Raw genomic sequence first — 26,641 nt, forward strand, 5'->3', positions numbered from 1 at the left:
TTCACGTCAATGCTGATCTCGACCCAGAAAGATAGAGAACAAGCCGTTTAGAATTCATTTATCTGTGGCTCCCTTAGAAATGGGGGAAGTTAGCTGGAATCTTGGGCGGCATAAACACTACACAATGAAATTAATGAACGCATCCTAGAAAATAATAAAAGCTTTGAGAAGCTATAGACGATTTAGCACTTCCTCTCTGGGAGATCTCTGTCTATTTAGAACTGTTATGTAAAAGAGTAAAAAGTCTGGCTTCGGCAGGGGTCTAAAATCTGCAGGAACCACTAGGAAAAGACCGCAGTAGAGACAAGGCGCTGAAATCAAGGGGCTAAAGAGAGTAGGGAAGGGCTGGTATCCTGTTGCTTTAGGAAAATGGGGAAATTCTGCAAACACTGATGGTTTGCAGCTAGTAAAAATGCAAAGAAGATACAAGATCCTAAGGTTTTTCCTAGGAGTAACAGAGAGCAAGCATATTCTAAAACTGGGCAAATATGGTTGTTGAGAGCTGGCAACAGAAGAAAACCTGCCTGCTCTGAGTCTCCAGGCTGTGTGGTATTTCTGCCTGAGAACAACAGAAAGGTCTCTCAGAATAAGCAAATAGAATTCGGTTTGGCTTTGTTATTATCAAACACAGGGCTGTGGCCCTTTAAATCCTGCTCACGTGTGTAACATTTTGCTTAGTTAGGTGCATTTAATAGATTTTTACTTTATGAAAGAACTATAAACAGAATGGACGATATGTTGGACTCACCCTCCAATTATTTAGGCTCATTGTACCTATTTATAAAATTTACGCAGCCAGAGCTGGCCAGGTTGCAGATAGTCTCCACCAAAATACCCATTCTCAGAGAGGAAAGGAGAAAAAAAATCTGCAGAGGCTCTACCCAAGACACCCTACTGTCCCTGTTAGGGGACTGCCCTTTGCACTATGCAACAAAATACTTACTATTAGTATCTGAACATCTCACCTACAGAGAAACGTGATGTGACGGTGACAGTGGTCTCACTGCATAGGAATCCTCACATGACAAAGAGATCACAGGGTCCTTTGAAAGCAGCATCTCCTCAGATGCTTTTTTATAAATTAAATAACAAGGGAGGCCAATGACAAAGGCAGTGTTCTAAGGCATTGCTGATTAAATATCAATTAAAACCTATGATAAAAAACAAATCTGAAATAATTACTTAAAAATAGGTATATAACCTAAAAGCTTAACCCTAAAAGCTAGTCTTGACCACTAACCTGCTGGCTCTTATCTAACAGACAGGCAGAGCATCTAGAAAGAAACATGCAGTCTTAGCTGTGTCAGGCTTGCATTTCAAACCTATCACAGACTTCACTGAAGTTAAAGAAAAAGGGTGGAAATGGAAACTTCAAAACTCAAGCCTTCAAGAGACATTTATTTTGATTACTTAAAAAATGCAATCCAGTGAGCACCAGGTCTCAAATTTAAAGCTGGTCTTTAAGAAATACTTAAATAAGAAATAGCCTAGAGCCTAGATAAGAGCCTAGCCTAGATTCTAGAGCCTAGACTTTTTCTGGAAAGAGCCAGATGGGAAATAATGGCTTTGTAGGCTGTACAGTCTCTGTCACTAATCCTCAGCACTGAAGGTGTGTGACAGCAGCCATAGACAACATGCAAATAAGTGAGTGGTTGTGTTCCAATAAAACTTTATTTATGAACACTGAAATTTGAATTTTAAATCATTTTCAGGTGTCTGATATAAAATTCTTTTTGATTTCTTCAACCATTTAAAACCGTAGCAGCCGTTCTTAGCTTGCTGACGCTATAAAGACGGGCTGTGGATCAGATTTGACCAGGTGCCATAGTTTGCCGGCCGCCACACAAACACCGCCTGCCCATTCCACTTCACACTCTTTCGTAAACAAAGCCTGATGTAAGAAAACGGGACCCACCCACAAGAGAGAAACCAGGTGGTAACCCCTAGTGTTAATGGAAGGCCATGTTAACTCTAGGGGTGAGAGATGGAGAGAACAAATATTTCTTGAAAACCTAGTACTGTGTTTAAGTCTTATTGATTTACTGCTCACAACAATACTACTACATTGTGTGTACTAATGTGCTACTAATACTATAGTATTACATGTACATGCACACTTTTCATCGTAGAGGAAAGTGAGACTCAGAAAATTTAAGTGCCTTGCCTCCACCTGGTTCCCAGGTAGGGTTTGAACATGCATTGGTCTTTTCAGAAAAGCTTCAATGTGGTATTGTGACCTGGGAAGAACTGAGTTGATAGTGAAGATGGGAAGAACAGAAGCTGCACTCGGAAGAGATGAAGCTCAAGAAGCAAGAGCTTCGATGCCGGGGTGACGAGATGGAGCCTGAATTAGAGCCCAGAGGAGAGAATGTGAGGACTCGCTGCTCTGCTAGCACAGCAGCTCCAGAGGCCACCCCAAATCAACCCAAACCGACTGGAGGGTGTGACCCCCAGGTTGGCCTGCCATGGTAAGAGAGGCAGCCCAGAAGCAGACAATTAACAAATATAATTTAATTAAGGCCAGACCATATAGCAAGTTAACCCCAGTTGAAGAGCTAGGGCTTTAATGTTGCTGCTTTTTACAACAGTAATCTATATTTACTTTATAGAAACTTCAGAAAAATACAGATAATATAAAAACTGCCCATCGAGATAATTACGTTTAACATTTTTGTGTAATTTAAATTCTTCTAGTCTTCTTCCTTTATGTTTTAAAGTGGGACTATGCTGTTCGTACCACTTTGCACCAAATATATCATGAACATGTTTCTGTGTCATTTCTCGAAGTCTAATTTGCAAAATGTCCCCCAAAACAAAGCAAACTGACCATAATCAAATAGGTTTGTGCAATTCTGCAGTGTCAGAGCCTCAGATGTTAACAATGCCTGTTTGATTAGAGCAAAGGCTTGCAAAGATCTCCAGTGGAGAAACCTGGTTCACCTTGCCCAGAGTATCCCTTATTTAACTTATTTAATCATGGGATCCTTCTATAATGTAACATTTGGAAAATTAATGTTCTACAGAATATCCTTTGGTGAAAAGCTGTTCTATATCATTTGTAATGGGTGCATCATATTCCATTGTTATTTAAAGGTTTCATTAGAGGGTTTCCCTCGTGGCGCAGTGGGTAAGAATCCGCCCGCCTATGCAGGGGAGACGGGTTCGAGCCCTGGTCTGGGGAGATCCCACATGCTGCGGAGCAACTAAGCCCGTGCACCACAACTGCTGAGCCTGCACTCTAGAGCCCGAGAGTAACAACTACTGAGCCCACACACCTAGAGTCCATGCTCCGCAACAAGAGAAGCCACCGCAATGAGAAGCCCGCGCACCGCAATGAAGAGTAGCCCCCGCTAACCACAACTAGAGAAAGCCCGAGCGCCGCAATGAAGACCCAATGCCGCCAAAAATAAATAAATTTCTAAAAAAAACAGTTCATTAGAACTAAATATTGAGATTGTTTTCAAATTTTCACTATTATAAACAATACCATTTACATTTTTGCAACTTAATCTTTGCAGACTTTCATGATAATTCCTTGGACATGCAATTGCTTGGTCAAGGATATGAACATTTTTATAGTTTTTAAGAAATGGATGTTATCATTTATAGAATTTTGTTTTACATGAGAAAGTGAATGCTACATTTCACTTCTAATTTTATTTCACTAATGATTAATACTTAGACATTTAATCAGGCAAATTTTTACTAGATATTTTATATTCTGTGACTATGCTAAAAGCAACATGTATTGATTTTACAGAGCAACTGAAACTCTCATATACGACTGTTGGGAGCATCTACTGAAATGAATACGTGCAAACTCTATGTATTAGTATTCTACTGCTATATAACAAATTACCACAAACTTAAAAGCAAAGTCATTATTAGCTCACAGTTCTGTAGATCAGAAGTCCAACCCGTGTGGCTGGGTTATCTGCTCAGGGTATCACAAGGCTGAAATCAAAGCGTTGGGAGGATTGCATCCTCATCTAGAGGCTTTGGGGAGAAAGCCATATCCTATTTGTTGGCAAAATCCAGGTCCTTGAGGTTGTAGGATTGAGGTCCTGTTTCCGCGCTGGCTATCAGCTGAGGGCCACCCTCAGCTCCTAGAGACTACTTCTCAGTCCTTACATGTGGACCCCTGTATCGTCAAGCCCCCAACGATGCAGCAAGGACCGCTTGCACTTCGAATCTGACTAACTCTTCTGCTCCCGGCTGGCGAAAACTCTTGCTTTTAAAGCAGTTGGTGTGATTATATTAGGCCCACCTGGATATCTCCCAATAAAGCCCACCTGGAAAATCTATCATTAGGGCATGGATTCTTGGGGGCTATTTTTAGTATTCTGCTGACCGCCTCCTATGACTTCAGCAGTTCCAGTCCTAGATATATACCCAACAGAAATGAGTACATATGTTCACCAAAACACATGCACAAGATTGCTAATAGAAGCACTATTCATATTAACCAAAACCTGGAGAAATTATTCAACAAGAGTTGTGGAATATTCTTATAATTGAATACAGAAATGAGAGTGAACAAACTACAACTACTTACAATGACACGAATGAATCTCATAAACATAATGCAGAGTAAGTAGATAAACGTGTTTTGTGGGAGCAAATGGAGGGGTACCTAACCCAGCCCAGAAAGTCATAGAAAGCTTCCTGGGGGAAGGTACAGTTTTCACTGCAAAGGATTGGAGGAGTGATGGAGGAAGGGGAGGACAGGGCTGAATTTTAAATTTAAAGAATAATATGAACAGAAGTAACACATCTGTAAAAATTTTAAGCAGATGGGTATTATGAATGGATGGCAAAATAGTGGGGAAAAAAGGTGTGCCTAGCAAATCTGGCAGGAGTCAGAACATGGAGAACCTTGAAAGCCATATTAAGAAGATTGACCTTAATCCTGTAAGTGATGGGGACATGGGCGGTCCTTGTGAAAGGAAGGACATGGACAGTTTATATTTGGGACACTGACACTGCAAAGTGGAAGATGATGTTAAAAGAGGAAAACATGGAGGAAACTAGACTAGTTGGGGGGCTATTCAAGGAATACAGGTGAGAGATGATGGGAGCCTGAGTTAGCTGGAGTGAAGAGGAAGAGGGACAATATAGGAAGCATGAATGCCTCATACCCACCTCCCTTGCAGACATCTCTTCTTAAAGTCTTAAGAAATTTTTATAGTTTTAAAATTCTTATGGCCCAACTGTTTCCTAGAAAACATGCACCAATCTGGATTCCCACTAACAATATGCCCATCTCCCCCAGTTCTTGACAAAATGAGTGCTTTATTTTTTAAATGTTCACTAAATGCATAGGCAAATATAACTACCTCATTTTTTTTATATTGTGTTTTTGATTGAAAGCAGGGTGAACATTTTAAAATGTTTATTGTTTTTATGTCAATAAATAGTGTCAATTCATATCATTTGCTGGATTTTTCTAAATAAGTGTTTTTTCATATTGACCTGTAAGAAGTTAGATATATTAAAGATACTAACCCTTTTTTTAAAAATTTATTTATTTATTTATTTATTTTTGGCTGCGTTGGGTCTTTGTTGCTGCGCATGGGCTTTCTCTAGTTGCAGCGAGCGGGGGCTACTCTTGGTTGCAGTATGCAGGCTTCTCATTGCACTGGCTCCTCTTGTTGCAGAGCACGGGTTCTAGGCATGCGGGCTTCAGTCGTTGTGGCACGTGGGCTCAGTAGTTGTGGTTTGTGGACTCTAGAGTGCAGCCTCAGTAGTTGTGGCAAACGGACTTAGTTGCTCCTTGGCATGTAGGATCTTCCCGGACCAGGGCTCAAACCCATGTCCCCTGCATTGGCAGGCAGATTCTTAACCACTGTGCCACCAGGGAAATCCCAATACTAACCCTTTTGAAGTGCATTTTTCCATATCTGTACCTTTTAATTTTGTTTAGGCTAATTTTTCATTTATAATAGTTTCACATTAAATAGTTACATCTATTAATCTTTCTGTTATTGGTTTCCACCTTTAGATTTGTATATTTGAGTTATTCCCCAAATCATGATTTATGAATCTTCACCTATATTTTCTTCAAGTGATTTAATCATTTTATTTAAAGCTTTAATCAATATAGGAGTTAATTTGGTATACAGTATGATGTACCTTGATTTTTTTTCAGATAATCAACTGGCTAAACACAATGGATACTTCCTGCTTTCCCCATTGATTTGGAATGTCACTCTTACAAAATATATTAAAGTATTATGTCTTTAAAACAGGCTGTAATTCCTGGTAGGGCAAATTCTCCCACTTTTCTTTTACAAAATATTCTTGACTATTCTTGTAAGTCAGGGTTAAACTAGCTTCCTACAGTGAATTGAGTTGTTTCCCATCATTTTCTATGCTTTATGTTCTAACAGTTTAAATTCTAAAGAAAATATTGGTTCCTTAAAGATTTGAAAGATTTTGCCTATAAAATTATCTGGGTGCTGAAATTCTCTGACAGTTGTCAACTTCTTTTATAGTTTTTGGTCTATACTGTGCTATTCATCAAAATTGTTCTTTTCCTAGGAAAGCCATTTAATCAAAATGTCCAAAATTATTAGATCATTATATCTATAATCTCTCTTTTCATTCATAATATCATGCATTATTTAGATTTTCTATTTTTCTTGTTTTGCTTTGTCAAAATTAACTTTTATTGGTCTTTTCAAAGATCCACCTCTTGGGTTTATATGTCAATCTCACTTTAATTTTATTCTCTCCTCATGCTTTTCTCAGATTTTGTTCAATTTCTGGCTTCTTGAATTGATTGCTTGGTTTATTTGTTCATGGATAATAATAAAAACATATCAGGCTCTGAATTTTTCTTCTAAGTAAAGCTTTTGGGTATATCTTGGATATACAGCTTTCTCTATTTTTATTGACTTAAATGCTGATTATAATTTGTATTTTCTCTTTGATCTAAGAATTAGGACAATATTTTAATTTCTGCTATTTAAAAAATTATCCTTTTGTTGTGAATTGTTCACTTTATTGCCTGGTGGTCAGAAAATGTAGTCTCTGTTACTTACAGTCTTATTATATCATATTTTTGTACACATTCCACAAATATTTGAAAAGAATATGCACATTACCAAAATCCTCTCTTTTTTGGGTAAGACTATAGTTTTCATGACATTCTCCTGCTGTTTTTGTTTGTTTGTTTTTTATTTTTCTTTTTGTGTATTTTGATGGAATGTTACTAGCCACTGTTACATCTTCAACATAGAATGTGCCCGTATAAAGTAATCTCCTCTTTCATCCAGTTTTTTTTTACATTAAATTCTATTCGTTTCTGTTTTCAGTATGACTACTGCTGAATTATTTTTTGTTGGCCTCTGCCTTGTTTATCTTTACCAGATAAAGATAATCCTTATCATTTCATTTTAGGTGAGCCTCTAGTGAAATATGCGTGCACGCACGCGCGCGCGCACACACACACACACACACACACACACTTTCATATTTTGATCCAAATTGAAAAATCTAACTTTAAATAAGGAGATTTAGGTGACACGTGGATTCTACTTTCCTTCTTATTTTGTTTGGTTTTCTTGTGTCTCCTTTCTTTTTCCTATCTTGTGCTATGTATTGATCAAGGCAGTTTTTGTTTCGTTTTCTACAAATTGTGCAAGAAATGACTATACTTTCTATTTATGATTTTCCACCTCCTGATTACTCTTCCCCCTACCCAACCAGCGGTCTATTTCCACTATTCTAATGTAGCTCTAATAAGTCACCAATAACCTCAAATACCTAAATACTGTGGACACATTTCAGTACTAGTCTTACTCCAGACCCCAGTGACATTCAACATAATTGATTACTCTGCCTCCCCGACTGCCCCTTATCCTAGAACCCTGCAGTTTTCTAAGTTTTGTTACTTCTTGAGCCAACTTTCTATCCCCCCTCCCCTCTGTTCTAGACTCTAACCCTCTCTCTCTATTCTACCACAGGTGATCCCATTTCTGTGGCTTCAGTTACCATCAGACATGATTGTGACTTCCAAATCTCCAGTCCACACAACTTTTCTGAGCTCTAAACTAGTATACACAATCATTGTTCTCTCAACATGTCCACGTGATGTCTGACGGGCACATCAACCTCAACGTGTCCACGGATGAGTCCATGACTTTCCTGCACACCAGCTTTCTCCTTTCCTCCACCTTATCAAACTTCACTAACCTGTTGCTCAGGCCATAATAACCTGAGGGTCATGACGGGACCTTTTCATCATTCACCCCTGACATCCTAACATCTTCAAGTCCAATGATTCTGCCTCAGAGGTGTTTTTGGAACTATTCACTTCTTCCTACTTCCACTGATCCAAATAACCATCATTTCTTGCCCGGACAAATGCTAGTCTCCACTCTTCCACTCTTGCCCCTCTAAAATCCATTTTCCACCCAGCACCCAGAAAGAGCTTCTTGAAATATATATCTGATCATAACCTTCTTCTCTTGCAAACTTCCATAACACTGCCCTGCCCGGCCCTTAGAATCAAAATCAAACACCACATTGTAACCTGCAATACCAGGCCCCGTGATGTGGCCCGTGCCAACCATCCCTACTTCCCATCCCCTCTCATCTTCCTTGTTTATACTCCAGCCACCCCACCTTCCTTGGATTCCTCCAAAATCCTGAACACCGTCCTGCCGAACTCCTCGCACTGGCTCTCCTCGCTCCCTCTATATCTGTAGGCCTGGCTCCTCCGTGTCACCCAGGTCCCCGCTCAAATGTTTAAGTCCCCTCAGGGAGACTCAATCTAAAGTAGCCTTTCCCCAGCACTCAAGTCACCCAACTCTATTTCCATCATAATGCTTATCACCATCCGAAATCACATGGATAATTTGTTTACTTGCTTATGTGTTTCCATCCACTAACACATAAACTCCTTGAATGCAGAGAGCTGGTATGTTTTTGTCACCTTCCTGTCCTCAGTGACAACAATGTGTGGCACTAACAGTTGCTCAATAAAATGAGTCAAATGCAAATAACCTGCTGCAGGCATAGACAGATGGAGGGTTGGATTCAGCAGATCCAGATTTAAATATGGTCTATACCACTTACTAGATGTGTCTTTTAGCAAGTTAGTAATTTCCTCATCTGAAATATGTGGATAACAATGGTATCTTCTGTAAGGAGCTGTACAGAGCTGCTGTAAAGATAAAATGAGAAAAAAGTCCTAAACGCTTGGCACTGTGACCAGCATACAATAAAACCTTAACAAACACTAGCTAGCTAGTATGTATCTATACTAGATTATACTACAATTATAGGTTTTAGAGTCTCTAGACTAAATTACACACACACACACACACACACACACACACACACTTTGGTGTTCATCTTCACTTGGTTTAATGGGTCTACTGTTTTGCCTTTGAGACTTCAACTTGTGTGTTCTTATCAATATCATATCTCAAGAGAACAATCTGAGTAATATCCTCTGACTAGTTCCTGGCACACACCAGCACAGTTATGAGCTTTATAAACCTCTTTAAGTGATTTACCTGAAAATATAAATATTCCCCTCCAGTATAATACAGCAATTTCACGTGGCCTCCGTTCCATCTACTTCCCCAGAGGTCTGTGAATAGTAAATACATACAGGTCTACACAAATATCTCACATGTTGAAAGTCCTAGGGTAAATCATCTTTGCACTCATCACAAGTTAAAGAAGTAACCCCCAGTATGACAAAAACATGCCCCTTTTACAACACATAATGGCTGGAACAATGCAATCTTTATCATTTATTATTTTTATTTGGACAACATATATACATATGTACAAAATACCTACTGTCAGAATCCTCTTGTATAATTTCATTTGATTTACAAAAACGGGACAGCAAAATAACTTAGGTCACTAATACTGTACAAAAATAAAACTGATTAAACAGTTGTAAAGATAAGTATCTTACAGTGTTACAGATCATTCATCTGTTGTGAAAGAACATCTCAATCTATCCAGAGTGATGAGTACTGTGCTTAATCTACCTGCAAACTGACAACGAGTCAGTTTCTGTAATTATAACTATACCAAATATAATTCTCAAAAGAAGCATGATGTAGGGCTACACCTTAAAGCCACGGCATCGTTCCACAGTGGTGAAGGGCTTTCTTCTTCCCTAACCAAGGAGAGGAGTTATCTTAACTCTAAAACTATTAAATTTTCCAGAATATGACAGCTACTTACAGTATTAGATAAAACAATTTTTCTTTCTTTTGAAACACCTGCAATAGTCTTTCAAAAAATTCAGTTTGGTTAAAAAAGTAAACAAAAATTACTATCCTCCATTTGGATTTTTTTAAGTTAAATCCATGGTCTTTTTAATATAAAAAGTAATTGTTTCATAGTTTTAGTGTTCAACGAACTCTAGTAGTCCTATTTGAACCATATCTTGATAGAGTAAATCTAATTAGAATGCTGGTTCCTGTTTTGTGACATTTTAAAACAGGATTTATCACAAGGAATAAAAAGCCTTGAGTTTATACGTTATGTTACTATAACATATAAGAGAATATCAAATGTGTGTTCTTCAACGACTTGAAAAGGCAAGTAGCAACTCTTTTGGGGAAGTAAATTGTGCATTTTTTTTTAAAACAAGTTGCTGCATTTACATCCATCGAAGTGCTGGACAAAAGCCACATGTAGATTTACTCCTGAAACTACAAAGATTGTCTTTCACTGACTTTGCTTGGTTTTCCTTCATTTCGTTCTGTGAGGGAAAGATGAGTTTGTACAAGTTAGTGGGTTGCTAGGCAACGCCAAACTCCTCACTCACTAAAAGGCAGCATGCAGAGCATCACAAGCAGAACCATTCCATGAGTTCAGTAAGAAACAGGCAGCCTAACCTATTTCGTATGGAAGAACAGATGTCCTTAAAACTTATTTTGGACACAGAAATTAAAATTTGGTTTAAAATAAGCGTTTCAAAAATCTGAAACAGAGGTAGAAAGTGTTCTTTATTTTTCCTGACATGTTTTCCCGTGAGAAAACACTTTCCTTTTTATCCCATGGACTGCTCCCAGTCCCTAATGTTAAAAGCAGTTCTCTTTCCAGAACTACTGATACAACTACGCTGGTTAAACAAACAAAAGAAAAACACCATGCTAGTGATGGCTACTGTATTGGAAGTTGGAGTCAGCTGTGACCCATGCCTGCTGCAGGAGCCCACACTGGTTCTGAACTGGAAACAAGCATGTGTCAGGTGAAATGATGAATTCACCCCAGGTTTACACAACACGTCTCATAGCACACGTATAAACTAGAGTGCACCATAACTCCCTGTTTTAAATATCAGATAAAATTGTCAGAAAACGTTGTTTCTGATGAAAAAGAAGAATATGTAAACATTTCCCCCATGATCACTGCTGACTCCCCTATTTGAGGTTTCTTCTCAACGATGAAAACTCGGTTCATTTTTCTGACCACGTAAAGGCCAAAATTAAGTTTTCAGGTAAATGGTATACTATGCATATAGTGGTTGAGGCCATTTTAGACCCCTGGATACGAGATCTTATAGTGGTGAGGCTACTGATATAAAAGATACAGTGTTGTGTTTTCATTCCTCTATGTTCCATGTGCCTTCCTTCTCCAAAAGGGATGATTTTGCACAGTCTCCTCTGAAATCATCGTGGTATCTTCCCTTAGCGCTCACTATTTATAGGGGTATGTTATTTTTCTTTTCACATTTCAGCTCCCTTTTCCTTTTATGTAACTCTTGCACCTGTTATTGGGGGTTCTGTAGGAACATGGGAAGGTAACCAACAAACCTTTTCCCCGAAGAATAAACGTTTCCAGAGCTAGTTACTGTTATGCACCCATTCAAATAAAACCCAACAGAGTCAAAGCCCTCGCCCTTCGTGGCATTATGGTACAATAAGAAGAGGTTAATTAAAAGGATAGGAAATTTTGGAAAAGTTAATAGAGTTAAAATTGTTTGTTCTTTTTTAAATTAAAAAATATATATACTACCCTCCTTCTCCTTCAGCATCTGTTGTATATATTCTGCCCTCACATCTCTGCCATGATTTCATAGGGAAATGTGTATACTGTAAAATAAGCAGATTATAACGTGGTTCCAAACAGAATGTCTGCTTCTATCCTTAAAGCATGTATTTAACTTATTCATCCTCTGCGTTAGAAAATAAAAGTGCAGCTTATGTTCAAAAAGTACAATTCATACAAAGCAAGGTTTGAAAGTTCTGTACTTACAGTAACCTTTCAAAGGTGTGTCTTGATTAGTATAAATTCATACTGCTTACCCATTGGCTATAAGTAACTTTTTTGTTTTCAAGTCTTTAGATGACAGATCATGCTGGAGTAGATGTGCTCTTGCTTGCATAAAGACAGCTGTGCTATGGCGTTTCGTATCTCAAAAGGTAACGTGATTCAAGAGAGTGGTTTTGCTAAAGAAACTGAAGCACACTCGTCATTACATTAAAAGGTAAGAAAACAATTCTGAGAGAGAGCAAGCAGAAAAGCCCAGAATCACTGCGTGATGCTACAAGTCAACTCACCCAGTCAGACATATGTACACCAGTGTTGAATCTTTAAAATTCTACCCCAGTCTTGGCTTTAACCCCCTCCCCACACCTGCCACCCCTCCACCCCCCCAAAAGAAAATTAAGGAGAGGAAAAAAAAAAAAAAGCATTTGTCTTCCCTCCAACAGTCAGAGACGGTTCAGAGTTGCCTCTGCAAGGGGGACCAAGTGTTGACTTTGATCTTAGGCTACAATGTGCTTTTTAAAAACAACGCAGGGAGAGGAAAATTAGACTAGTGACCAAAGAACAGCAACTTCCTGTGCTGGCAGGGCGCCTCTTCTGGGCCGTGGTTCCCACCTGTCTGTCTGTTCGCTGGGAGTAGTTCGTCCTTCCGGGTCCGTCCCTCCCTGGCTCGGTGGGCAGCACCTCACAAAGGGTTGGCCAGCGCCTTTTTGGATCGCTTGATCATGCTGGGGTGGAACTCCGTGTGCCGTCGGGCGTGCTTGGTCAGGTGGTCGCTCCTCATGAAGCGCTTCTCACACAGCGGACAGCGGAACTGCTTCTCCCCCGTGTGGGTCCGGTAGTGGCGGGTCAGCTCGTCGGAGCGAGAGAACTTTTTAAGGCAGTCTGGCCACGTGCAGGGAAAGGGCCGTTCACCTAAGAGAAGAGAATCAGGGATACAGGTTAAAGAACGTGTAACTGAAATTCTCCAGGCTGGTCCTGGTCAACCATCCCCATGACTCAGAAAATAACTCCTTTGTGTTCTGGGCTGAATTGTGTGCCCCCCAGTATCTCAGAATGTGGCTGTATTTGGAGATAAGGGTCTTTAAAGAGGCGATTAAGGTTACATGAGGTCATGTAATCGAATGACTGGTATCTTTATAAGAAGAGGAGATTAGGTCACAGACTCGCAGGGGAAAGGCTGTGTGAAGATGCTGGGAGAAGATGGCCAGCTACAAGCCAGGGAGACGGGCCTCAGAAGAAACTGACTCTGCCAACATCTTAATCTTGGACTCCCAGCCTCCAAAATGGTGAGAAATAAATTTCTGTTGTTTAAGCCACCCAGTCTGTGGTACTTTGTCATGGCAGCCCTAACAAAGTAATACCACGAAGAAATTGCTGAGAATCGTCTTCTCTAGGTAAATGAGCTTGCTATTTGTACCCAATGGATCCCCAAGAGCCTTGGTAACTATATTTTCCAGTTTTTGTCTACGCGGTTGCTGGTTTCACGAGTTCTCTCCGAGGAGTCAAAAACCTTAGTCCTTTGCTAAATTTCCTGGCATCGTACAGATGGAAGAGAACTGGGGCAACTAATCCAACCAACCTCCCACCAGAGGCAGGCATCTCCCCTTAAGCTCCTGAATGTTTGGCCACCCAGCCTCTGCCTGAGCAATTCCGGCGGCAGAGCCCCTTACCTGCCAAGGAAGTCTGCTTGTTTCTGAGCATCCCTGTAATAAACACTCTTATTGATGTGAAACCTGCCTTCCTGCGAAGGCCATATTGTAAGTTATATTGTCTTAACACTAAAAATTAGTTTTTTCCCTCTGCCACCTAATAATCCCTTAACTATCTGAAGACTGCTATCACGCCATTCTCTAATCTTTTCTGGTCTAGTTGAAACAATCCCAGTTTCTTCCATATTTCTCATAAAAGAAGAGCTCACATTATTCTAAAATAACATAAGCGCAGGCACAGCACTAAGGGTTGCACATGCATTATCTCACTGACTTCTTACAGGACACCCCACGGAGGCGGCCCATTTTACAGATGAGGCTTAACACTTGTCAGGGTTTCCACATCCCTCCCATTACGGTTGCTCTCCTCAGAGTCACGCTATTGCCTCCCTGTCCCACTTAAAACGCAGCTAAGCCCCGCCCTCCAGACATGATCAGGCCAGCACTGGGGGCCTCCTGACCCCTGGATTGGCAGGGGAGAGTCTGTGTCCATGTTTGTTGGGCAGGACACACACAAGCAGACAGGCAGAAAGAGCTGCTTAAGATCAGAGTCTTGCTTGCTTTTCTTGTGAGTGACTGTCACCACCCCCCAGCTCTGAGCACCTGCCTGCCTACTCCTCACACCTTTCCAAGCACAGCCCAAAGCAGCTGCTTCACAGACTCAGGGCACAGACTGTGGTTTCCACAGAACTCTCCAGACACTCCTTAGGTAGGTGTGAGGAGTGAATCTTTTCTCACTCCTGTCCCCACCTTCCTGGAACCCAGAGAGAGGCTCAAAGGGCTGGGAGCTGCCCAGCGTGGTGCATCTGAGTCATCCAAAAATGATTCTTTTCCCCCAGCTTCTCCTAACCTGTGCCAGAGATGTGAAAATAAAGATAATAACAACAAAATACCTCTATTACCTTCGTGACTAAGGTTTTATTTGCTGTTCTCTAAGCAGAGGTATGGCCATCACGCCATGTACAACCTACCTGTTCTTATGGGAAACCTGATGTGGGCAAAACAAATTTGTATAAACAGATTCACTATACACAGGTCTAAGTATAAATACTTCCTCGCTGAGCTCTAAGCTGAAAAGTCACAGCAGCAAAAGGCAATAGCAAGCCAGTGAATCCTGAGCCCTACCCAAGGTGGATGATGCCCGAGGACGCTCAGAGTCTCCAGCAGGGCCAAAAAGAGAGAGAGAGAGAGAGAGAGGAAAAGAAGAGCTTCAGACTGAACCCTCTGAAAAATCCAATGACATGGAGTTGAAAACTTCACTTTTGCAACTTCTGTTGGATTAAAAAGCATTTTTACCCAGCTCAGCAGAACTTCTGAGCAAAAGGCGAAATGCAGGCTATCATAACCCAACAAGGTTGAGCTTCCCTGGGCAAGGACAACGTCCCGTCTGACCTCCGTGCTACCTGTGCTGTCAAGCATTTAGTAAATGCCTCAACTCTGTGCGTGTGTGTTCATCTTCCAGGTCGTGCAGGGGACCAAATCCTGCTCAGAAGTTCCCAGATCACAGGAATATTTCCGGGCTATTTCTGAATCAGACTGCAGCCAAGTCCTCACTAACCCAAACGAAGAATCTATGGGAGAAGTGTTCTTTAAACATGTTATGTTAAAAAATATAATGAAGAGTTAGAATTCATAGCGTGATAAGTTGTAAAAAAAAAAAAAACCAGACCAAAAACCCCTGTCTGTTGTCCCTTTCCTGGAGCCCTCTCTCCACTGCTTGATGATTTGGTGGGGAGGAAAGCGATGACAAGGAGAAGTTCCGTGTTTTCTCAACACTTGTTAGGACAAACACCCATCAGAGGCGGTTTCCTTGAAGGAGTGGTGATGTGGTTCAGTTATTCACTGGCACATGTTTCTTTCAAGCGAGTCATGAGGGGAGATTAATTTATTTGAACGGATCTGTGTCCATTGTGGGAAAAATGGGTCAGAAGACCACTCTACTGTGTGCTAAGACTGGAAAAGAAATAAGGCACCCCTTGTTTCAACAAGATGGAAGTGATAGCCAGTGGAAAATCGTCATGAAGCCTGAATCAGCTGCATGTACTGGAGAGCTATTAAGTATTTACGCTTATGATTTACAAAGATTTCAAGTGTAATCAGGGTCCATTCCCATTGGATTCACTTTTGGTCTAGCTTATGGCTACACTCTCTTCACTGCCCCTCATAGTTGTCATGTGATTGTTCTCATTGCTTCTAATCCAGGTGCTGTCATTGACCTAGCATCCTTTTCCCTGAGTGCTTCAGAGACGACAGGGCCACCCACAGAGCCCAGAGCAAATAAGAGCCAACAGTAGCCTTTGTTAGATTCATATAACGTGTATAATTCAAGCTTACAGTTTCCAAGCGTTTAAAAATAGATCTACTTGGAAGTGAGTTGCTGGTCTAAAAGCTCTAGGATCATTTTGAGTTTTCTCGGATCCTTTGGAAAAGCATTAGGGGCTTTTGGTCAATGATCTAAATCAGGGGTTAGCAAACTATGGACCATAGGTCAAATCTCACCTGCTGGAATAAACACCATTCCTATACTTAGTTTTTACCAAATGGTTGAAAAAAATCGAACAGTAATATATTTTGTGGCAGGAGAAGTTATATGAAATTCAGGTTTTCATGTCCGCATACAGAGATGCATTGGAACACAATCATACTCATTGTTTATGTATTACCTATGGCTGCCTTTTCACTACAACAGCAGTGTTGAGTAGTGATAAGAGATCGTACGGACCACAAAACCTACAATATTTACTATCTGGTCCTTTATAGAAAGTTGGCTGACCCCTGATCTCAATCTGCAGGCCTGAATTTCTATCTAGTGTACACCAGAATTTGTAAATCCAAATGTCTATAGGAGCCAGACACACAATAAAAGTGGGTGAAATGCCAAGTATATTAGACCATGGATTGTAGAGGAATCTGGGGCCAACTGGGGAGTGCTTTCCACACATAAAGGCATTCAAATTCAACACTTGATGAAACACCGTGCCAGCCAAGCAGTGTGTGTTCAGGGGACCTGGATTCTTCTTGGGGATTTGCAATTTGCAGCCCTTTGAAATCATCCACCTCTTTAACCCAGTGGAGAGTTTGCGTACAACCTACTATAGGATGCATTTCCACATGTTAGTTAATGATAGACACATATTAAGGTATCTAGAAAAAGATACGTGTTTTGAACCTAACAAAGTATGGAATGGGGAAATCATATGTAGAGAGGGAAGAGATTTTCAGGCTGAATGGGACCAGAGATGATGTGCAGAGTGGAAAAGAGAGGGCTTAAGAGGGCTGGGATTTGCCCTTCATCCTGCAGCCGGGGGTAAATCAAGTCAGGCCCTTCCTTTAGCTCAAGGCTAAGGCCCCCAAAAGAATGGTTAACCTTCTTTATACAGAACAAATCATATGGTAAAGCAACTATCAATTAAGGAATATTTAAACTTGTCTTTCGTATTAATGAGAGAGTTACCATCCTCCTGGGGGAAAAAAATAAATAAAAAAGAACAGACATGTACTTGTGCTTTATTTCTGGCCTTCACAGGAAAACACACCCAGAAGCAGTGATACAATAAAGCCTGCTTTACTGGAGCAGAGCTGGTAACAGCACAAGTTTCTGTGCATTCTCATTATTTATATACCACTTCCCTTCCTCTTCAGCAACAAGCTCAGCGCCTCTCACTGACAGACTCAGCTCTGAGTATAAAACACACTGGATCAAAACGGCTACTGAACACTGCATCAAACGTGTAAAAGGCTTTCTTTGCAGAGACAGGTCAGGTCTCCAGAACTCTCCTGGGTCTCCAGTGGGTTCAAGAGAAGTGGAGGGGGGGCCTTCTGGCTATGCACTCGCTAACTTGATGGCTCATTGCTTTTAAGGAGCCTCCACCCTACCCGGTGATTAGTTGATGATGTCAAGTGAAGCTTATTCTTTTCGGTAAAGTCATGAAATGAACAGTGGTGAGTTTTTCATATAGAGGGAGAATGAGGACAAGTACGGGGACTGCTAACTGGATATATTCAGCCCTGTCCAAGCTCCCCAGAGCTCAGATGGACAGCCATTGCAGTCCTGGCCTAGGGTCTAGACCCTCCCCCTCCCCCCTCTGATTCTCTCTCTTTCCCTCCCACAATTCCACGGAAGAGCCCCAAATGGGCTAAACTTAATTGGGTTTAAGAGGGTTAAAAATACCAACTCTGAAGCTTCCACTGCTTTGAGCAGAAGTAACCCAATCTAGTAAAACAAATCTAAGGGAATTGGGCCTCCTTTTCAAAATAGAACTCTAAAGATGTCAATTAATAATCATAGCTTCGCACAGATGTACAAAATCAAGGCTGTTTCTTGAGGAAAAATAGTGTTTTTCTTAATTACAAAAAAGCAACTAGGATTCCAGAGATAAAAGGATAATTTGATATTGGAAAATCATAATGATATTACACATCATTTAATAGGTTAAATTCACCCCCACCCACACTCATATCTTGCCTTTATAAATGCAGAACAATATCTGATAAAATTCAACATCCATCCCTAATAAAAGCTTTTAGGAAAACAAAATAGTTCCTTAACAGGATAGAAAATATAGATTCAAACCTTTCCCCAGCAGGGTCAATAGTAAAATGAAGGCAGCATTCCCACTGAGGTCAAAGCTCAAGGCAGGAATGGACTCCTGCCCCAATCATTATAGCTATTTAATGTTGTTCAGGAAATGCTAGTGACTGCAAGTAAATAACAAATTAAGAAGTAAATTGTGGGAAGGAGGAGGCAAAATAAGAATTACTTGCAACTGATACCACTTCCTATTTGGAAAGTCTAAGATAACAAAAATTAAAAACACAGAGCAGAGATTGGCACAGCACTGTAAATCACCTATACTTCAATAAAAAAATTGGAGAAAAAAATGCATTCATAGGTGTAAATATACAAAAGAACAATGGTTTTCTTATATGGTAACCACAGTCAGTCAGGGTAAGCCTACCAATAAAATTCAGGACCTGCATGAAGAAAATCATAAAACTACGATATGAAAGGAAATGAATAAATGGGACATTTCCCATGTTCTTGGATGGTAAGACCCAGTGTTCTGAAAATGGCAATTCTGTACAAATTCATCTATGAAATTAACACACACCATAGACATTCTTTTTTCTTGAACTTGACAAAATTATTTTAAAGTTCATTGGGAAGAATAAATACGCTCAACTTGCCAAGAAAATTCTGGAATAGAACAATAATAAATGAGCGCTTGCAATACCAGTTATTAAAATGTATGATTAAAGCTGCAAAAATTAAGATAGTGTGATACCAGCACAGGAAAAGACAAATCAGTGGAGCAGAGTCAAGTCTGAAGATAAACCCAGGACTATAGGGATGGGCATTTCAAATCAGTGAAGAAAAGAATGTTTAATTCAATAAATGGCATAGATATCTGGTAAAAAAGAAAAAAAAAATTAAATCTGGATTCCTACCCTTATACCTTACACTTAAATTCCAAATGGAATTTTTTACATTTACTGTACACGTAAATGTAAAAAATAAAACCATAAAGGTAAAAGAAAATATAGGTGAATATTTTTAGAATCCTGGAATAGGGAGAGACTTCCTAAACATGAAATCAAAGGCAGTATCCTATTTGAAGGATAGTTTTAAAATACTTAAAAATGTTAAACTTCTGCATGGTAAGATACATATACATACACACACACACACACACACACACACACACACGCACGCACATATAAGTAAAAAAATTTAAGAACTAAAACAGTGAACGAATAAAGGAAATTGCAGCCTATTACAAAAGGTTAAAATCTGTGGTACAGAAAGGACACTAGCAAATCAAAATGAATAGCCCAACTTCATAAAATTGGGCAAGGATGCAAATAAGTAATCTATAAAATAAGAAATACCAACAGCCAATTAATAAATATATGCAAATATAGTCAATCTCATAAGTAATCAAAACATGCCAATCAAGACACCAGTGAAATACACATCAGGCTGGTAAAAGTGTTAAAAAGTATGTTCATATACCTATCGTTGATGGTGGCATGAGGAAATAGGCATGGGTGGAAATTATAATTGTTCCAGGATCACCTGGCAATACATTTGTCCAGGAATTATTTGTGGTAACAATTAGGGAGCAACACAAAAATATACAAGGATACCAGCATTGTTTATAAAAGGTAAAACTCGGTAACAACCTAAATGTCTAACAATAAAGAACTGGTTTAATACTTTAGTGTTCCATACAGTGGAATAATATGTGCCTGTTAAAAAGGTACTAGATTATTCTATACAGAAGATGTTAGCAATACACGGCTAAGTGAAAAGAGCAGTGCATGATCTGCTGTGTATGTGTGTGAACATCTAAGGAGAGGAAAAATCCTGGAAGAATATATGCAAAATACGAGCAATATTTATCTACAGGTGAGGGGATAACCTCTACTTCTTTTTGTAATTTTCCCCTATGTTTTCTGATTTTTTTAAGCAAGTACGAATTTCTTTTATAATGAGAAGTCAGAAAAGTCTTACGCAAAACAAAGGTAACGATGATGCATATGAGTTCAAATTTTTCCACCAATGGGTTGATCAAGATCCTATTCCATTCGAGGGGTGGGTGGTTTACACTCTATTGAGAAATAGACTCCAGGGTCCAAGACCAAAGAAAGGCAAAGAATCCTTCTGCTTCCTTCTCAAATTGTGAGAAAGTGAGAAACTTTCAGAGTAAACTACATGTGTTTTCTCACTCCTCCCCCACCTCCTCCTCTCCTTTTTCCGTATGTGAAAGGAAAATGGCCCGTGAGAAGAGACAGGAATCTCCCTTCAGATACCAAGTGACACAGGCAGCGATGGCAGGGCTACCCCACCAAGGAGCAGGCTCCTTAGGAAGCAGGGGGAGAAAGAGGCGCAGACACACAAAGCCCAGAGCCCAGTGCAGTGTTCCTGGTGGAGCACCAGCCCGCACAACTGCCGCAACTGGAAGCCACTGACACCCCATTGTCCATTATCATCGGTCCTCATTCCCCATGGGAGAGCAATGCTAACTTGCAGGTACAAAAATGTGAGCTTTGCTTTACTGTTCTTCATTTCCACACCCAAGTGCAGAAGCACCCATACACTTGCATCGTCTGGGTACAGCCAATTCTACATTTCCCTGCATAAATTATTCCAATTAATATCAAACTCAAAAATCAAGAAATTAAAAGCCTCCTGGTTCGCCAGAAATGTTGCTACTACCTACACAGGTAGATGTCCTAAAAAGATAAAAATTCTTGATAGCTTTAGAAGAATCCTGCCTGAATGCCATCCCATCACATTATGGTTTGCTCCTGGCCTCTCTCTCTGAATCCTTCTTGTGATTTGGTTTCCTTTTATATTTCATTTGTTGATACAACAGAGTCACTATAGAGTTTGGATGTGAGATTTTACTTCCTGGTCCCTGTGTTTATCTGTGGAAGGCAGCCTGTCCCCATACTTGAGGTTCTGAACTGGGAAGTGGGTGTCTGTAACATCTGTCATGCAGTACTTCCTCACTGGAAGCTGGTGCCTAGCTATTTGGAAGCAAGCCTGTCCGAATATTGCTTGCACATTCCCAACCTCAACTGATCTGTGAGGTGGCACATGTGCCAGGACCTCAGAAATGAAGATGACAGACAATAGAGTCTTGACTCTTTAGGTTCTCAACCCAGCAAGAAATATATCATTATGCCTTGATGTCTCCGTTACCTGGCCCCCAGCTCAGCAACTCTGAAATGGCAGAGAGGTGATGTGACCTCCCCACGTCCACACAGCTAGGTCCAGGCCCAGATTAGCCAATCCCCACGACTGCATTCTTCCTCCCACCCCAGCCTGTACTGCCTCTGCCCAGTTCTTTGTGGAAAAGAGAAATAGTAAATAAATAACCTACTAGGCACTAAACATTGAACAGGATATGTAAGCTTGAGGGCAAAGCTATGCTGAGAACGTAGATTCTTTGAATCTTTGCATTCTGGGTTATTTTTATGACCACCTAATTCAAACCCATCCTGTTTCAGATGAAGCCGACTCAGAGAGCCAATGACTCGCCCAAGGACATCCTTAGAACCGGTTTTCAAATTCTTGCTTCAGTTCTGAGCACAGAACAAGGTTAGAGGTGAGAGCAGAACACAGACCTTAACTAAATGTAGAGACAGGCTTTTTCCTGTGTTTTTCTAATCCTCTTACTCCCAGGCCCTCCTTTCCAGATGCATTGCCTCGGGGAGGGAAGAGACAGTTTAAAACAAGTAAGTTGCTGCTAAGCTTGAGGTTTCAAAATAGAGTTTTAAAAATGTAAAGCAGGCCCTGAAATCCTCAAATTCTCTTAATTTGCCAGAGCTTCGTAGCAAGACCTGAGCTATAGGGAGAGAAGTTGGAGGAGCTGTGTTTAGGGAACAGATGCAGAGGTCTGAGAAGTGCAAGCGTTCTGGACTCTCCTATTAGAAGCAGTCTTGGGCAGTCCCAGAGGCGCGACCACTGCTGCCTGGCCCACGGCATGCCTGGAGCCTGTCTGAGCCTCTCTAGGGAAGTCGCCACACACACCAGGGCACCTGAGGAGTTGGGTAGCCACGCTGAGAAAGGGGTCTCAAGTGTTTGCCTAAGTTTCCACCCCTCCTAATGTCGCATGTGAGGACCAGGACCCAAGCTGGTATATGACACCCTGGGGGAGACCAGCAAGGTCAGAGGATGGCACGCAACATGGACAGCCCTTCCATGATGCCGGAAGAAGAGATGAGGCTCCTGCCTACTAAGCAGATCACTCCCAGGAGAAAGAAAGGCAAAAGGAGAGACAGAGAGAACTCCGATTTTGTGACTATGTACCCAAAAGAGAATAAAACTGAACACAAAAGAGACTGAGAGACCCCAAATTGCCAGGATGAGGTTTGTCCACCAACAGCAGAAATGGTGGGGAGGGCAGGGGGGCTCAAGAGAACTCAGTTCTCTTTGGCTCAGAAAAGACAATGAGCAAACCAGGAAAACACAGGAGACTGTCGTCTGGTTAGTGCATGCCTCCTCTACCTGCCACCCAGGTCACGGCACTCACGGAAGTGACCCAGAGTGACTAGTGACGCTGCTCCAGCATCAGGTTTCCAGCTGTTTCTCTCTGGGCTCAACCTCTGTACACGGCTGGCACCAGAGTAAGGCTGCGACGACCACAGATCCTACTCACACATGCCACATGCGCCATCATCACATCATTTTTCCAGCTTTTACAGAGTGAGCCACTAATTCATACAGTCTGGTGTTTGTCACCAAAGACCACGAAGAACGGCAGGGTTGAGCTGTCCAGCTCTTACCCAACAGCCCCTGCCTGACTCCCTCAGCCCTCCTGGGGCAGGCGTTCCTGGACAGCGCTTTGAAGTTTGGGAGCAAGCAGGGCACTGGGAAAAAATGACTCAGGTCAGAGGTGCAGCCTGTGTCTCTTTCACACTGGGAACCCCCGCTTCGGTGGGTAATGCTCAGCAGACAGGCATCTTGTGGCTGGCCGTGGGTATGAATTGCAACACCCAAGAGGGAAAGCAGCTGTCTGGTTGTCATTCTGCTTATTTTCATTAAAACAGCAATGGTACAAAACTACTGTAGAATTATGACAGCGTAGGGATTTAAGTCATTTTTGTATGTTTTTTTAAGTTATTTTTAAGATCTAATTTTTGCCTCTTACGATTTATTGCGGTGTTTTTGCTGGGCATCATGTACACCGGGTAGATTTCTGAATCCCAGTGGGAACCACCATACAAACAGCCCATCTTTGTAAAGGCAAGGCCTCTCTATCAGCACACAGGGTGACAAATGTACACGTAAACACAAGTCATTTCTCTGGGCATTAAAACAGTCAGACGGCTGGAATTAAGACCAAGTGAACGGTGCCGCTGATCACATTGTTGCCGCTATACGTGTTCCGTGTGAGGCTTTGGGTACTGGCTTCTAGAACATCCACTGAGCAGGGCCTATGGGGCTGAGCCTGACCATAAGAAATACGTGTTGAAATAATCTATCTTCTACAAAGACCATTTAGTATACAGTTATCTTATAGGTTGAACTCCAAAGAGAGTTCAGAGCTCTTTCTCTTCAAAGGGGAGAAAAATGAGAAAAATTATTGTCATACCAACCTGTCTCTCATTTTGTCAAACTCTGCTTTTGGGAATATCCTATCTGTAGTTCTAAATGGGTGGATCGAATGAACAGCTGTTGGTTTTGCCTGTCTGGCACCTATTGCCTCTTTGGGGTAATAAACAGCACACCTTGAATTTCCTTTTGGAAACCATTCCTTCCTCACTCTGAGTTTACGTACTTCCAGACGGGCGACCCCACACCCCAGGCCCAGAGGTTGGATGTGACCCAGCTGTGCCACAGTGACTGAGTTCAGGGACAGGCACAAAATTCTGTGTTCTGAAGCTTGAAGCCTGGGACTTTTGCTGGAATCATTAGGAAAGGGGAACTGTCTTTCCACAGGGCTTGCTGAATTAGCAGGATGGGAGTCCGAACTGCTGGCAGCTATCTTACCACCCTTCAGAGACAGCCTGTCGGTGAATGAAGCCAAAGCAGAGGAGAGCAAGGCTGGGCCAGGGAGAGAGGAAGGCACTGCCACTTGTATCCAGAGATCCCTAACACCAGAGCTACCCCAAAGGTGGTGGAAATGGCAACCTATAAAGTTCTCATTTTTACTAAGCCAGTCCAAGTTTGGGTTCTGTTCCTTACAACCAAGAGGCTTGATTAAAACAGCTGTGGACCCACAACTGGGATCTTTTTCAATTGGAAGGATGAAGGTTCTGGATAGCTACTGGAAAATACAGGATAGGTTTGGCCAGGTTCATGATTTCTGAAGGTATTCCTCACCAAGCTTCATAAAAACAAACCAGAAGCCAGAGCTAGAACCCAAGAGTAGAGACAATGGTGGCTTTGGGGCCAAATCCAAGAGAGCCATGCAAAACACAGGGTCTCTTACCACTGGCAAAAACCCAAGGAGTCCTCGTCAACAACCATTCATGGTGCAACTCCAAGCACCTAGAAACATACTAGGAAAACTTCAGAGTAACCTTGGACTAAGTTAACTAACTCCAATTCCTCCTATAAAATGAGAATAAGAGTACCTTCCTATCGCATAGGACTTCTGGGAGTTTAAATGTAACAATGTGTGTAAACCATTTGGCTTGGAACTTGGAGTGTAATACATGCTGGATGCTTCATTATTATCACTATTAATAGCATTATTACTAGCATTAATAATTTATAACTATTATTACTATCAACACTATTATTATCCACAACATTCACAGTACCTGCTGTCAACATCTAGCACAGCTCTTTGCATGTAACAGTTACTCAATAACAAGTATTATTTAAATGAATGAGCTGCTGCTGGATTAATGTGGAACTGTAAACAAAAATTCTAAGCACCTCAAGGGCTTCTGGCCAACACATGTAGATTATTTTTAATTGTAATACTTAGTATATGGAGACACTGTGCTAAATGCATTAAATACCTCATCTGAACTAAGTTTCATAAAAACTCTATGAATATATAATTACTGAACTCCATTTTACAGATGGGAAAACTGAGGCTCAGAGAGTTCTCATAATTAGAAAGTGGCAGAGGCAGGATTCAAACACAGGTCTGAGGGACCCCTAAGCCCGTGTTCTACTGGCTCTACCTACTGCCTCCCTGCTGAAGGTAGAGACCTCTCTGGAGACCCCTCATATTCAAGTTCCTTAGGGTGGGCTGGTTTCCTTCTCACAGGCCTTACTCTGCTTTTCTGACTGCCTCCGTCTCATCAAAGCTGGCTCCCTGGAAGGGAGAGCTGGTGAAACCTCCATCTCTTTGATGAAAGAGGATCTGTAAGATTCCTTCCAGTTCTTAAATGTCCATAATTCTCAGGTAGAATTTTTGTGCTTTTGTCTATTGCCTGCCTCACTGCCCCACTTCGGTTCAAGTCAGGTCCTCTGGGAGGCACTTCTGAAACAACGGAGACTTGCCATGGAAAAACGTTCACACTTTGTTTAATACAAAATACTGCTGCCTGCTTTTCAAATCCTTGTCATTAATTTTGTATGACTTAAGCTCCCATCTCTTTATTTTAATCTATTTAAATAAAGTCCTCACTTTAAAAAAAAAGGGGGCTCAATCAGGGCTGAATTCCATTCTGCTGTTCAAATTTGCGATCATTTTCAATTTTGGTTAAAAAAAAAATTCAAATGGCCAGTGGTCCTGGGCTTAGATGGTGTGCTTACTGGTTCTTGCAGCTCTAGAACCTTTAGATTTCAGATCCAGATGTTCAATTCTCATCTCAGGACGCAAAAGGCTGACAAACTGAGATTACAAGGGAAGCCTGCGGGTGCACCATTGTAAACATGGGCTTTAAGCACAAACAGAAAGGATGACTTGGAAAATCCCATGCATGAAAAATGAATGCCTCTCACTCCCTTAGTGGGAAAGGCATTCTCTATGAATAATAACGTTAGTCCTATTATTTGCTGAGGGGACTGTTTGAGGCTGGGATAAGACAAATGTCTACTCCTGGCCTTAATGCACCAAAAAGGTATTAAAGTTTCGGGAGGGCTCCAGGAAGGGAGGAGTAGGAAATCTCACAAGCAATGGCCTTGGACTGTTTCAGGGTGCTGCTCCCGTAATAAAAGGGCAGAGGTCCCCCGACTGACTCCACCTCTGCCCCTTCACTCCGTTAATTTG

At 41.2% G+C, this 26,641-nt stretch overlaps 1 protein-coding gene across 2 annotated transcripts in view; it reads right to left on the minus strand.

Annotated features, from left to right (window-relative positions):
- KLF9 (KLF transcription factor 9) overlaps positions 1-26,641 on the minus strand; it is a 100,185-nt gene that overhangs the window by 66,451 nt on the left and 7,093 nt on the right. The window contains exons 2-4 of one of the 2 annotated variants that reach the window (XR_014247838.1): positions 12,285-13,161; positions 9,525-9,601; positions 9,082-9,169 (exon numbers count right to left, since the gene is read on the minus strand). Coding sequence is in view for 1 of the 2 variants with exons in the window: in XM_082403698.1 (XP_082259824.1) it covers positions 12,932-13,161 (230 nt within the window). In the remaining variant the exon portion in view is untranslated. Of the gene's footprint in view, positions 1-9,081; positions 9,170-9,524; positions 9,602-9,754; positions 13,162-26,641 lie in introns of those variants that run through there. The other variant, XM_082403698.1, reaches the window with a different exon arrangement.

The sequence above is a fragment of the Balaenoptera borealis genome (genome assembly GCF_965194805.1).
Source record: "Balaenoptera borealis genome assembly, chromosome: 8".
Classification (NCBI taxonomy): domain Eukaryota; kingdom Metazoa; phylum Chordata; class Mammalia; order Artiodactyla; family Balaenopteridae; genus Balaenoptera; species Balaenoptera borealis.